Source organism: Homarus americanus, unplaced genomic scaffold (genome assembly GCF_018991925.1).
Source record: "Homarus americanus isolate GMGI-L3 unplaced genomic scaffold, GMGI_Hamer_2.0 scaffold7626, whole genome shotgun sequence".
In the NCBI taxonomy this organism is placed as follows: Eukaryota; Metazoa; Arthropoda; class Malacostraca; order Decapoda; family Nephropidae; genus Homarus; species Homarus americanus.
In genome coordinates this window covers 18,113,812-18,129,060 of record NW_024718273.1, presented here as the reverse complement: position 1 = coordinate 18,129,060, position 15,249 = coordinate 18,113,812, and the positions used below count along the sequence as shown (strand labels likewise).

Genomic DNA, 15,249 nt, shown 5'->3' with positions numbered 1-15,249 from the left:
CGTAACTTTGGACCGCATGCTAGGGGGAAGAAAGTCGAATTTCCTTTAGATTTTTACACCACGAGGTCTGGACGGTTGTACTCTGGTGGAGTCTGGAAAAATCACATTTTCTATGAAATGGTCGGTTCGCCCTTCAGGCCCCGGACGCCTCATATTAGTTGCAGAGACATCTGCTGGAGTAAGGTGTATGGGAGAAGTGTGAGGAAGGCGATGCTTTACTTATATCCTCTACACCAACGATAGGCTCGTTAGCCGCTTGGGCGATCGGTCATGTCTGTTACGCACTGTTGGCAAGTACTGGGCATGCACTGGCTTCTGAATGTATCTGAACCTGCTCCAGTGCTGGTCAAGTCTGGTCTTGAAACCGCTCACTCGGTGCCTTCGACACTTTCTGGCAGGTTGTTCCATGAGCGAGTGTTGTGAGGGTACCGAGTGTAGGCCGTTTCAAGGCCAGAAAAGTTTTATGGGTTGAGAGCAGAAACCTGGGGATCCTGGCAACCTATCTTTTCTCCCAACTCCTTTGATTCCTTATCAACGGTATCAAGGTTTGACCGTAGTCCCCTTTGGTAACTTTATGACTAGACAAATGACATGTCCACAATGGCCATACAGTGTGCAATTCTTTCAACTCGGATCTTAAGTATGTGGACATTAACTGATAAATCACCTACTGTATGTAAGATATGGATGGCAAAAACAGTTTCACATCTTAAAGGTTCCAAAGAGTCAAAATGGAATTGGTGCACAAAGACAATTACTGAACTAAAGTATTAACCAATAAATACTGCAAAGGAATGTGAAGCAATGCAAGTCTAATTGAATTATTCCTCCTAATTAACTGAAACAAATTATTTTATGCAATTCCATTCAAAAGTTTTAAACAATGCATGCTCTCATATTGTACTCTGCAATAGTTCTCGGTATGAATTACGTCGTGTGTAAATTCAATTATCAAAGCCTATAGTTCGCCTATATACTCCACTCAACACCACAGTTCTCTCATCACCTTGCAGGTCCTCCTCAAACTTGATATAACACCAAGTGCCTAAGGCCTCTCAAATATATGGACCCCTAACCACAAAAAGAGCAACTTTACATCTAAACACACCTCGGCTCCATTGCATATGATTGTGAAACAAGCATGTCAGTCATGTCATCAGAAATTTACCAAAAATATCAGTCAAGGGATTTTCGAACAATTCAACAGTGTAATGCCTAATGAAGTACATTATTCATATTTCAAATCTAAACTATAACAATCTAGGGAAAACAGAACAAATTTAAACAAATACAAATGGTACATACCTGTCTTTCAAATTCAAATAGAATATATACATAGCCCCTAGGAGGATTGGCAGAGTTCTCCTTGCCAGGCCATTCCACTTGAATATTTCCATAATGCAAAAATGTTTGCTTTAGTGCAGACTCAGTTACATCCCATGGCACTCCACCCAAAAACACCTAAAAATATAAATTATACTTGTATGTAGAGTACAGTATACTGTATGTGCACCCACACACTCAAGGCTCATCTGATAGGTTAGTGGAGTTCAAAATGTTCACAGGTTATGCCAAAAATATTTTTTTTAATATCAAAGTTCATATTTCAAGGACGACCACAAGAAAAACCAACTTACCTTACACGAGTATATGGGGTTTTTATGTATCCTGGTAGGCAACTGCCCACTCCAAGTGCAAGTTGCATCACACACAGCTGATAATTATATACAGCATTAAGATTCAATTTATGGTCATGTGTACAGGCAGGTACTCAAAAGCTCCACAGAACATGTAGGGACTCCAATATACTGTACTGCATATTCTCCTCCCTAAACAAAAAATGCGCACATACCTGAAGTGATACTCGCAAGTGTCACAATTCAAATTCACCAAGACAATATAGAAGTAGGGAGATACATGGGTCTCTTACACATCAAGGATATGTTCCCAAGGAAATAAGTGAAATGTTTTATATTGAGGAATTTTACCCCCACAAGAATAAAATGTAATTAAGGGTATACACATTCTTACTTGCACAGTTGTAAACCAGGGAATTATTATTATTATTATTAAGCCAACTGCTATACTGTATATCGATTACAAGGTGGAAAATTATGATTATGCCCACTGCTCTATACCATGTTTCACTTTATGGTCTTATATTTTGTTGTGGGTATCTAGGAATCCATTTTATTTTACACTAGTACATTCTTTTCAGTAGCCAGTAATGGTAATACTGCTACCACCCAGACTTTTAGCTAGAATATAATATATCAATCAATCGTCGTACAGTCCTCATATCTGAGGGTTGGCGACCACAGTCCTCCACTAAACGTTCTCGGGCGGTTTTGACCAATCCTCTACGGTTTTACAACTCTCTGGGTTCCCAGTTTTTTTATTTCATTCATCCCTCCCTTGGCCCTCCTACTCTCAACCTTGCCCATTAATATTTATTATTATGGCCACCCATTATAAGTGGCCATTCTGAGGAAAGAGGCCAGTAGCCTGTGTAGGATCAAAAAATGATTCATAATTTTGTCAAGAGTCTACCATTAGCCTGTTGACAATGAATACTGTATGTAAATATAAAAAAGTAAAGCCATAATTACCAGCAGCATTTCTATGTAGTTTTGCAGCCTTCTCAATTGAGTAAGGATCTGTAGGATTAGCCAGTAGGTTAACAAGGGGCCCAGCTGACTTGGACTCTCCACTCAAGAGGCTTGATCCATCAACCAAACCAGGAAAGAGCTGACTTGTTATCCATGCATTTTGCAGCTGAGTCAAACTGGTCAAATCTACACCTGTACCAAGAAATATATTGAGTAATGTATTTATGACAAAAAGAACTTCAGGAATAAATATGTACACAAGACCAAACCACCCATCACTTTTTTCTCTCCCTAATGGCAGAGAATTTCAAAAAATTTTAAGGCCTCTACATTTAACTAAGACTAGCACTGCTAGTAAATCCCCTCTCCAAGAAACCACCATGATGTTCACTCAACTCATTTACTACAGAAGGACGATCGTCACTCCACGAACAACTATAGACCGGTGAGCCTGACCAGCATAATATGTAAAGTATCCGAGAGTATTATCAGAGATGCCGCAATGGAACATCTACGAAACAACCTTGTAAAGGATTGCCAACACTGTTTTATGCCGGGGCACTCCTGCTTAACACAATTGCTCAAGATACAAGATATTTGGACCCATATTCTGGAACTGGGTGGTAATATCGACAATATTTACCTAGATTTTTCCAAGGCTTTCGACAGTGTACCCCACGAAAGGCTGAAAATCAAACTGAAAGGGTACGGAATTCGGGGAAATGTCCTAACGTGGATAGAAGACTTTCTACATGACCGCAAGCAGTGTGTGGTGATTAATGGCACGAAATCGTTACCCGTACCTGTCACAAGCGGGATACCACAGGGCAATGTAATGGGCCTGCTGTTTGTTTGCTTCATAAATGACATGCCTGACGTTGTACACTCCTCCATACAAATGTTTGCCGATGACGCCAAATTATTTCAGGAACTCAAGAACCAAGCGGACTGTGAAGATCTGCAGAAGGACCTCTGTGGGCTCCAAGAATGGTCAAAGGAATGGCTGCTGAGATTCAATGTCACGAAGTGTAAGAGGATGCACCTGGGGTGTACCAACGGTAAGGAGGCGTATCATATGTCCCAATGGGATGAAGAAAATGCACTATTTGAGACTGAATGTGAGAAGGACCTAGGTGTGTATGTTGACAATAAGCTGAAGTTCTCGGGCCATTGCAAGAAGGTAAATCAGGCAAATAAATTATTGGGTATTATAAGAAGGTCATTCAGATATCTAGACGGTCCGTCCCTCATAACGATCTTCAAGATTGAAGCGCTTTTCCATCTGGAGTACTGTCACCCTGTCTGGTCCCTGAGATATGCTAGGGACTGTCAGTTGGTTGAAAATGTTCAAAGGAGGGCCAACAGACTGGTGGCTGCACCTCAGCTACCCTGAGAGATTGGAGAGCCTGAACTTGCCTAACTTATACTAGACAGGCAAGGGGTGACCGAATTGAGGTGTATAAGCATCTCAAGGGGCACTACTCAGTCGAGTGTCCTTACTTGGAACTGGCGGATGCTCGCCTCACAAGGGGTCACAGCTCAAGACTGAAGAAGCAGCAAGTCCAGAAAACTGTGGGGGCAAACTTTTTCGGGGTGATAGTTGTAAACTCTTGGAACAATCTACCAGAAAGTGTTGTGACGGCATCGAGTGTGAGCTCTTTCAAGACAAGACTTTACCAACACTGGAGCGGGTTCAGGTACATTCAGGAGCCGGTGCATGCCCAGTACTTGCCAAGAGTGCATAACAGACGTGACCGATCGCCCAAGCGGCTAACGAGCCAATCAGTGGTGAAGAGGATAAAAACAAAACAAAACAGACTAAGAAGAGCAAGGTGCAGCTTTATTAAATTTATTAAGACCTCAGAGGATATTACCCCTGTAGTGTGCTCATACTCAGAACTGGTTGATGCCCGCCCCACTAGGGATCACAGCTTAAGGTTGAAGCAGCCACAAGTACAGAAAAATATTGTGGCAAACTTTTTTGGAGCGACAGTTGTGAACTCTGAACAATCTGCCAGAGTACACTGTGATGGCATCAAGTGTCAGCAGCTTATTCAAGACTAGACTAACACTGGTACAGGTCCAGATACACGCTGGAACTGATACATGCCCAGTAACTGCCAACAGTGCATAACAGATGTGACTGACCGCCCAAGTGGCTAATAAACCGATCAGTGGCGAAGATGAAGTATGGCACAGAAGTACATCAGCAAAAAAATGGTTTTCCTACATCTCAATGCAATAACATGGTACAAGTGTACCTGGCTACTGTATGTTAAGACATGCATTCCTGAAAATAGTGACATTAAGTGAAACTGTCCAGTGAACACAGGTTTAACCACAGTAATGTATTGTACAAACAATATAAATAGGGTTTAAATCCCTGAGGGACATTTCTGGTAAAAAAAATTCTCAAGAATATTACTGATTAAATACTAAAAATCACAAGTTAAGAATATTGTACTATATTTAGATTTAAACTACGCATACTCGAGATGGTCTAGGAAACTACGAGAAGGATAAAGTAAAATATGTAAAGCATAAAGGCCAGCCGAGGTAGGACTGGGTGTCGAGATGAAGTAACAGGCCCATCTAAGGATGGACATAAATTAAAGAGTTATGGTTACTGGAGAGCTTTCTTCATCAATTGGAAGAACTCCTATAAATTAATGACATGGTTCGTACCTGGATACTTTCATAGGTATGATTACAAGGACCATTATTTAGTGTGTGTGCAAGGGTGGACCAAGTATTAATGAAAATGAAGTACTGTTACTGGGGAAGAAATATTTAAGTAGATGTGTACTTAATGTAGTACCAGTACTGTACCATACCTTCAAAAGCAAGCAAGTAGACAAAGTAAAAAGTAACTCCCTGGAAATACTATTTAGGTTTATTAGGTTTATAGAGGAAACGTAACCAAAATGTTACTCAGCTGTGCATTCTTACAAAATCAAAGAGGAGGGCGAGCTTATTCCGTTAAGGCGTAATTCCCAAATACTGTACATACCCAATGTTATGCAAGGACTACCTGTATTAACATAATGGTCTAAACTTCATTTCAAATCCTACCCATTCTGTTAGATAACTAAATACCACAGGGTATGAAAAGTTATGACTGATTTCTGTGTCAACATTTAGCTAATCAGCTATCCACTACCTCTCAAGACATTTTCACCTGCCCAACAAATACAGTTAATACAACAACACAAGGATCTTCCAAGCATCAAGATTATATAACTCGGCAGAGCTGATTTTTTTTTTTTTTTTTACGGTTATCAGCCCACCAGGGAACAGGTCACTGACCCACATCAGAGCCTGGGGGGCAAAAATATGATGATGATGATAATGATGATAATAATAATAATAATAATAATAATAATAATAAATACTACTATTATTATTATTATTATAATTCAAAAACTAATAACAATACCTGTACTAAAAATATAAATAATATACTAAAAATAATAAACAAATAAAAAAAGAAAAAGAAATCAAGAATGAGAAAATATACTGTATGCATGTTGTGTTGTCAGTAGGAAGAGAAACAATTGAGACCCTACAATTGTGTGTAAATGAGGCATTAAGTCAGATCAGCAACCTGGGACTTGGTCACAATTTTTGTGATGCCATATGGCAGCAGAGTCTACCATTAGACAGGTTATTATCTAAACATCAGATGAGTATGCACCGAAAATAGGAATTTATGATTTTTCTTAAACTAAGTGCGCTTAGAGAAAATTTTAGTAATGCAAGCTGAATGTAGTTATGCATCAGCATCAGCGTGTTGCTTGACTACGTCATGAAAATGAACTTTGTGCATTATCTTCAGTATCTGTTACAGTGCCATCTTTATGCTAGGCAATAATGAAGTACAAGTACTGAAGCCCCATAATTAAAGTAAGTTGTGCATTTCTCTATACTGTAAAATATTCATTTCCATAAGATATAGGTAATGATGTCTGAAATTGTGAAATTTTTATTTTACAGTACTATTTTATGGCTACACAGGATAAAAGAAAACCCCTTCCATTAAGGGGATCCTCCCAATAAGGGACAGAGCTTGAATGAATGAATCAACACTCTTGGAGTTTTCAAGCACAAAATTGCCTATGATATAAATTATTGCATTAGGGTTTTCATACGTAAATTTGCGCAAGTAAAAAAAATAATTGTTTTCGTATGAACTAGATGAGGGGTGTCAAACATGCGGCCCGACACACTCTTGCATGCGGCCCGCGGCCCATTTGCTGCTCCAGCCTTACCCGTGTAAAGGAGCGAGTTTTCGAATGCTGATGTTGGCACATTTTATCAATATTTTGGACCAAATTATCCCAGGATTAAATGTTTTGCCTCTAAGATTAAGTCAATGTTCGGAAATACACATGTCTGTGAACAACTCTTTTTTGTAATGAACAAGTCAGCTTCGGTCTCAACTTACTGATGCACACCTTAATTCAATACTGAAGGTTGCTACAGCTCAGTCGTTAGTGCCAAACTTTGATGCACTGGTCCATACCAAGAGGTGCCAATTATCAGGAAGCAGTAGTAGCAAACAATAAGATTGATCAAGGTAAGTAAACACTTTACTTGTTTGTTTTTAAGGGTTTCGCACGAGCGCAGACTAAATCCGCCTTTCTCATTTTGTCGTACCACTCACCTAAGTGGTGATTGCGAAGTGCTCATAATTATGTTACTTGGCCCACATACTGTGTACTCATATTAAATCTGGCCCGCCTTGGCAAACGAGTTTGACACCCCCTGAACTAGATAGACAAGACGCACACTTGGCCACGTCAGCGTTAACTGGCAACTATGTAGACTGCACTCCAAGTCCACCACACCGGTCTCCCAATTTGTGTTTAAAGGACCCTTTTACTTCAGGATATTACTTTACCTTTATCCTCTTCACCGCTGATCGACTCATTAGCCGCTTGGGCGATCGGTCATGTCTGTCACGCACTGTTGGCAAGTACTAGGCATGTACTGGCTCTGTTACGCACTGTTGACAGGTACTGGGCATGCACCGGCTCCTCAATGTACCTGAACCCACTCCAGTGTTGGTCAAGTCTGATCTTGAAAGAGCTCACACTTGGTGCCGTCAACACTTTCTGGCAGATTGTTCCAAGAGTTCACAACTCTCACTACAAAAAAATTTGCCCTCACAGTTTTCTTGACTTGCGGCTTCTTCAATCTTGAGCTGTGACCCTTGTAGGGCGAGTGTCCGCCAGCTCCAAGTAAGGACACTCGACTGAGTAGTGCCCCTTAAGATGCTTATACATCTCAATTAGGTCGCCCCTTAGGATAACCTTGACTACTTTTCCATGCATTTTCTTTCACCTTATGCTGATTTCTCGCACATCAGTGATTTCATTTATAAAAGTGTTCAGTTTTGAACCACATCTGTTGCTGGAGAGGGTAGAGGAGTGGGAAAACAAAGTACAAAGATATCGCACTATGTGGCACCTTCTGGTGCCCATCCCAGTGTCCTTAGCCCTTCTAGCAGAAGTGATAGTTTGTCTGGCCCTTCAACATTCAGTTCTAGGAGTCAATATGTATAATTATCTTTTGTGCCCAGAGGGAAAAAAATGAATGATCTGTTCTCAGCCTGGGTACACTCATCAGAACACAAAATTTACACCGCTATTTGTGAAATGCTTTTTTCACAACTTTCCTTTAACTATTTTTGTCCTAAATGTGTGAGTTTTATAACGGAATAAAGTTCATGTTGCAATCGCATGGAATAATGAAGATGTACAGTATGAGCATTTTCATTAAGAGTAAAAAAAAAAAAAAAGTGTTCTACAACTACTATGGTATAGAAATAATTACTTTATGATTACTGGTAAATTGTTTGTAGCTAATTTATTTACAATGCTAATGCAACAAATCACAAAACACACTCAGGCAGATTGTTCCAAGAGTTCACAATTCTCTGAAAAAACTTGCCCTCTGTTCCCTGGACCTGTGGCTTCAACCTTGTGGGGCAGACATCCAAGACCCACAATTACAGTACATAATTTGTATGCCAGCAAATTCTTATGCTCCTTTAGTTAATACACCCAGAACCACAGTGCACTGCTAGAATACAGTACAGGAATCTGCTAATTTAACAGTCTACATGTGATCAGCTATATAAAATAGAATCAGACTTCTGATTCGGTAGTTGTAATTTAATATGAGGTAGAAGACATACACAAGTAAATGAAAAACTTTACCTTTCCAAAAACTTTTCAAATGAACTTCATTACAAGCTAAGCTAAAATACAAAGACTTCACCAACCTTGGGGTAGCTGTGTATGTGAATTCATGGAGCCATTTGTGATGCTACTGTTCAAGGGGCCCAGATTTCCTAATGGTTGATGCTGTTGTAAGCCCATGAATGTATTTGGTACTGCATGCTGACTTATATTCATCAAGGGATTATTGTTAACACCACCATTATTTCGAATCAGTCCATCAACAGTGCGGTGTCCAATCTGACTTGTGGGCATGTTCCTGTTACTACCCAGACTCAATGAATTCTGCAAGAACACTCCAGTGGTAAACAAAACTGTGATAATAGTACTGCACAAGTTAAAGTATTAAATTAGTGCTGTAACTTTCTGAAAAGTTATAATATCAACCATTAATTAGTCCCATTAAGGGTTATATTGGGTTAATCAATTTCCCCAGATCATTTCAAGGAATAAATTACAGTAATCACTAGCCATAATGGTCATCTCATATGAACCCATGCAGTTGTGTCTCATCTGGGGTAGGTTTAAGTAATGCACAGTAGTCAATATGTACACTACAAAACCACTAAGTCAGACACTGAAGCAGAGACACCTTCCAAGACCTAGGCTAATCACAATTTTAGTATTTTATAAAATGTTCATACATGACCCAAGTGTTTAGGATATTTTAATGCGATATATTAGGATATTGATTCATACAAGTAACGTACTTTATAATTTTTTGGATCCTCTAATAATTGGACACCAGCCCCTACAATCATTGACAAAAGGGAGAAAAAACGCACATACTCCATATATGGTGGTATTTAATTTTGTTTAGACTTGCCACATGTTAAACTGTACAGTATACACATCTTTTGGGAATTAAAATTTTTATCACTACCACTACGCATGGAACAGTCATGTATCCCCTGTTTACAGAAATGTCTTTGGCAGGATTCTACACAGGCCACTGGCTTCCTTCCCTCAGCATGGCCACCTCTAATGTGTGGCCATTAGAAAAACAAGTTAATTTACAAGCCAAAAATTGGCACAATATGGGTAGCAAATCTATATTATGCCCACTTTTAACCTCCAGTAAACAAATGATTATACTGTACTTACTACAAGATCCACAATAGTAATGTCATTGAACTTGTTTGCATTCATATCATGGTTGAATACACTTGTGTCCTGACATCCCATTAGAATAGCATCCTCCATCGTTGGGCTTCCAGGTTCACTGTAGGGAGGGAGATTTGCTATTCAAATACTGTATCAAGATAATAGATGCCATCAATCCTGCAGTTGTTCCTACAGACAAAACAAACACTTATTATGAACTGTCTATCAACTGCATTTAAGGTGAAATAGGGTCCTAAAATATTACCCTAGAATTCACTTCCACTCAATGATTGTTTTCATCTGATATGTTAATTAAACTTCCTGGAAAATTTGCATTTACGGTACTGTATTAACAATATTACAAATAATACTGTACAATATACTTTACTAACCAACAGCAGCATGAACACAAAACTGAGCATGGAACAGTGAGAATGAGAAAAGGAATCAGAGGGTATAAGGTTACAAATGGTAGAATTCCTATAATATTTCTAAGAAATTACCAAATTTATTTCATAACTAACAACACAGTTGAGTTTGGCATGGATTAAGATTCAGTTATGATTTTGAGTTCGATTGGAGTGACACAGGATATTTGTTACTCGTTTGATTGTCGGATCAACTCACTAAGTATACGTTCAAATTTTCCAAGTCAAGCGTGCGATTAAAACATTTGAGATTATCATATACAGTATCAAAGTATCTCAAGTTATTACGTGCACAGGATACTGTACAGTAATTATTACTGTATAGAGTACAGGTAGATCACTTTCGCAAGCATTCATAAATTAGCCCCGTAAAAAAAACCTTTAGGCCACCACTCCAATTCAACCTGCATCATTTCCACTGAACAGAATTCACTGCACTGGTCATTCTTTTCTTTTGTCAATCTAGGAATGGAACCTGGCCTTCATATCAAGTGACTTCTACTGATTATCACCACAGCCCCCCAAAAAATAAATAAATACAAAATAAAAATAAAGTTCTGGGATGAGTTGCAGCATATGGTATAAGAGCTAATAGAAAAGACTTGGAACTAGGAATACTGAAGGTAAAATAAAGGTCCAAGAACAATTGGGTTATGACATTTTGAAGTAACCAACAAGCCCCACAGAACCTAATGAGCTGTATACACCTCTGATTTATGAACACTAATGTATTCTTATTATGAAAGCCAACATCTAAGCAGAAGACTGTCCATGAAGCAGCAAATATATAATGAGGCAATTATAACATGGTGCCAACAGGTAATTCCTCTCACCCTGTGTCTTGTGTATAATTCCTGACCAAGACATAGAAGGGTGTTATCCAGTGACACTACCATAGCAAGTTGGGTACAGTACTCTGGTTTCCTCCTGCACTAAGGGCAGTGTATTGGGCCCGCTGTGGTTTGTTGGTTTCATAAATGACATGCCTGACGTTATACGCTCCTCCACACAAATGTTTGCCGAGCTCTTTCATGACCAGACTGGTTAAGCACTGGAGCAGGTTCAGATACATTCATGAGCCAGCGCATGCCCAGTACTTGCCGACAATGCATAACAGACGTAACCGATCACCCAAGCGGCTAGCGAGCCGATCAATGGTGAAAAGTATAAAGGTAAGTGAAAGTGTTAGATGCATTGGGTGGTGTGACAAGTTGGTTTGGCATCCAAGTGGTCTGGCAGTGAAATCCAGTCAGGTAAAATGTCACAAAGGAATATTTTTGGGCTGCAGTCCTGTAACCTTTATTTCCTTTTCAAGTACTGTACAGTCATGGGCAAAAGTTCGCTCGCCATGGTGAAAACAAGTCACGGGAACAAGTCTTTGAACTGACTTATCCCGACAATTTCATCTCATTTCAGGTCGGTGCCACTTCCTTCTGGGCAGAAGTGAACTCATCACCCTGACTATACATAGATCAATGACATATGAATGATTCCTACCATACACAGTACAGACACCAAAAATATAATTTATGTATACCTGGTATTGGAAGCTCTCATTTGGTGTGTGATGCTTGCAGGTGCTGGCGAGTAACGAGAACCACTTGAGCCACTCGAGTGTGGGCTATTATCCAAGTAACTGAACACATTATTACGCCCACACATCTGAAAAAAAAGTATTGCATTTTTCTCAATCAGCCACATGAAATATCTTACCAGCCCAACCAGTATCTTGTTGGATTAGCTCAACAGCACAGGTAAAAATTACCAGTTACAAAAGTTTTAACATAAATATTACAAATTCTTTGAGTATGTACAGAAGCCCAGGGAGTTCAAGCAACGAAAGGCGGCAAGAGGACAACTTGGAGTTTATTGGAAGTCAAACCGTAAGGCATGGGTAACGAGACAGCTCTTTAATGAATGGGCAGTTGAGGTGTTTTGCCCTTCTGTGAAGAGTTACCTAACCACCAATAAACTTCCTTTAAAGGCTCTTCTGGATAATGCCCCTGGTCATGACCCTGAACTTGCCAGCACTTTGGAGGCTGATTTGACTTTGTCAAAGTGCTTTATTTGCCTCCCAACACTACATCAATTATGCAGCCAATGGACCAAAATGTAATCAGCAACTTAGAAGCTGTACATGAAGAAAATGTTCAGCTGTCATCAGGCAACTACCAATGATCCTAATCTATCACTAGCACAGTTCTGGAAGATGCAATACAACATCCTGGAGGCTGTAAAATTGATTGTGTCAGCATGGCAAGAAGTCTCCATTCAATCCCCAAATTCTGCATGGAAAGCACTGTGGCCAACAGCAGCCATGATTTTGAGGAAGAAACAATAGTTGGACAAGGAGATTGTGTCCAATGGTCAGTCAATGGGACTCTAAGTGGAGAAGGATGATGTTGAAGACCTTGTGATGTCTCATGAGCAGGAACTTACTCCTGAAGATTTGAAACCACTGGATGAGATGCTAGAAACAGACAGTGGGTGAGGAGGAAAAGGAAAGTGATGACCATATGTATTCAGACTTAAAAGATGTTGTTCACCACTGGGAGATGTTCAGGAAACTGGCTTCAAGACACCCTGATGTACTGTGGAGGACAAAGTGGTCTCCTCCAAGAACCAGCTAATGATCAGAGGAGAAATGCCACACAAAGAACAATTGACAGTTTCTTCTCTAAAAGGCAGCGTGAGAAAGATACTTCCCCTCGGTGTTCCTCATCAAAAAGGAGAGGATTTTACTGTTGGAGAGTCTGTCAGTCCAGAGGTTCCTGACATGATTATGGAAGGTAACTCGCCTTCCAAGAAGCATTAAAATGATTCTCCTCCACCCCCACTTCCTTCTCTCCTTCCTTCCTTCTCCACCCCCCCCCCCACTTCTAATTCCCATCATTATTATCATCAACCAGGAGCCTTCTACATACACACCTCAAAGTAAGCGTACTTTACTGCATTTTTATTTTTATTTTGTATGTACTTTTCTTTGAGCTGGAACCAATTACCCAATATCCCATTGAAACAATGGATTCAGTTAACAAACGACCCTCTGGAACGAATTGTGTTCGTTAACTGAGGGAGGGACCACTGTATTCAGTATACAAGTACATATCCAGAATTTTTTTATTGAAAGTACTATATTTATAGAAGGTACTGGGTTCATATAAAATCAAAACCGATATAAAATCAATGATATTTTGTCTTCTAAGCATCAAGTATACACAAAATACCTGGTCTCTCACACACACCTTCACTTGGCTATACTCACTCCTACCATGTCTTATGGTTCTTGGACATTTCATCACTGGTTCAGTACAAAAGTAACCTACCTTAACATAGCCTAACCCATGGCTTCTCCCACCTCCAAAATATAATTTAATAAATATCAGCAAGGTATTCAACAGTCAGGTGACGAAATGTCCACTTATGCTGAAGGGAGAAAAAATCTATGCTGTAATTGAAGGATCACTAACCTGTGAGGTGGTACTGGGTGTGAGTGGAACATGTGGTGAAATTGTACTGTCAGAGCTATAGCTATAGCTCTGAGCCAGTAGACGACTCAGAGGAATACTGGAATCAACACTGGGACTCCCACTCTGTAATGGAAAGAGGAATACAGATATGGGATACATTTTATCATGCTTCACACAATTAAATTGGGATATCAACTACACTTGAATATCAGGAATCTAAAAATACATTATTAGATGTAAACCGTTTCCACCCCCCAATTGATTTTCAGATTAAAAATTCCCTCCAAATATCATCACTCGACATTGTCTAGGTCCGCCAGCAAATGGCAGGTTTGTGCTGTCTGCAGTACTCTTTCTTCACAATCTACCATAAAGTGTTGCGACGGCACCGAGTGTGAGCTCTTTCAAGACAAGACTTGACCAACACTGGAGCGGGTTCAGGTACATACAGGAGCTGGTGCATGCCCAGTACTTGCCAACAGTGCGTAGCAGAGAAGTGACCGGTCGCCCAAGCGGCTAACGAGCCGATCAGAGGTGAAGAGGATAAAAGTAAAGCATTGTCGATTCAAACAAGGCATACTGCCCTAAATAGTCTCTAAACAAATACAAAATGGTTGTACTAAGTGCTGTAGAGAAAGAAAAGGTGCTTAGTATCATCTGGAAAATCTCCAAAACTCAAAAAGGAAACTCCATGACCAGTGCTGTGTTGGACCACAATTTATGGTTGAGATACTTGACCAAAGTTTGATGCAAATAGCAAATCATATATGGCTATGATCAAAAGAAATCTTATTGAAGCCAAAGAAGCCATTGTTAATAAGTAATTTTACAAGCATGGTTATTTAAACAAGTAGTTTTAGTTCCAAGATGCTCTAGCTGCATACACCTATCTTGAGACCCTGTTTATCATGGTGCTGCAGGACATATCTGAGGACTTAAGGACTGGGAGTTGTATGCTGGTGATGACTACTGGAGGGGCAGTCAGTGAAGAAATTTCAAAAGTGGAAGGATGGAATATTACGGACCCGAGAGTGAATGTGACCAAAACAAAAGATTTTATTGAGGTGTGTGACTAAGGGTCCCATAGTGGAAAGTGGTCATATGCTGTGTAAGAAAGGTGTTGGCAGCAAACTCTATATTGTATGTGCAGCAAGTGTGGAAGAAGGGTACAAAAGAGGTGCAGTGGAGAATATGGCAGATTACTGGATGTTGCCAACTATGTTCTGCATGTGCAGGTAACCATGCACCCATAGCAAGGCTAGAGAATATTGACATTGGGGATATGTCCCTGGTCTGTGTCTTTGAGTTCTGTTACTTGGGTGACATGATCAATGCTGGTGAGGAGCCCGAATTCTGCTTCGGTGCAAGACTCGGTGACTGAGGAAGTACAGTGAAC

At 39.9% G+C, this 15,249-nt stretch overlaps 1 protein-coding gene across 1 annotated transcript in view; it reads right to left on the bottom strand.

The window, feature by feature from the left end:
• Positions 1 to 15,249, bottom strand: part of LOC121859629 (cytoplasmic polyadenylation element-binding protein 1-like) — a 39,106-nt gene that overhangs the window by 10,580 nt on the left and 13,277 nt on the right. Inside the window, exons 4-10 of the mRNA XM_042356561.1 lie at positions 13,854 to 13,976; positions 11,921 to 12,045; positions 9,956 to 10,073; positions 8,896 to 9,136; positions 2,610 to 2,801; positions 1,638 to 1,714; positions 1,306 to 1,461 (exon numbers count right to left, since the gene is read on the bottom strand). Of these exons, the coding sequence (XP_042212495.1) occupies positions 1,306 to 1,461; positions 1,638 to 1,714; positions 2,610 to 2,801; positions 8,896 to 9,136; positions 9,956 to 10,073; positions 11,921 to 12,045; positions 13,854 to 13,976 (1,032 nt within the window). The remainder of the gene's footprint in view (positions 1 to 1,305; positions 1,462 to 1,637; positions 1,715 to 2,609; positions 2,802 to 8,895; positions 9,137 to 9,955; positions 10,074 to 11,920; positions 12,046 to 13,853; positions 13,977 to 15,249) is intronic.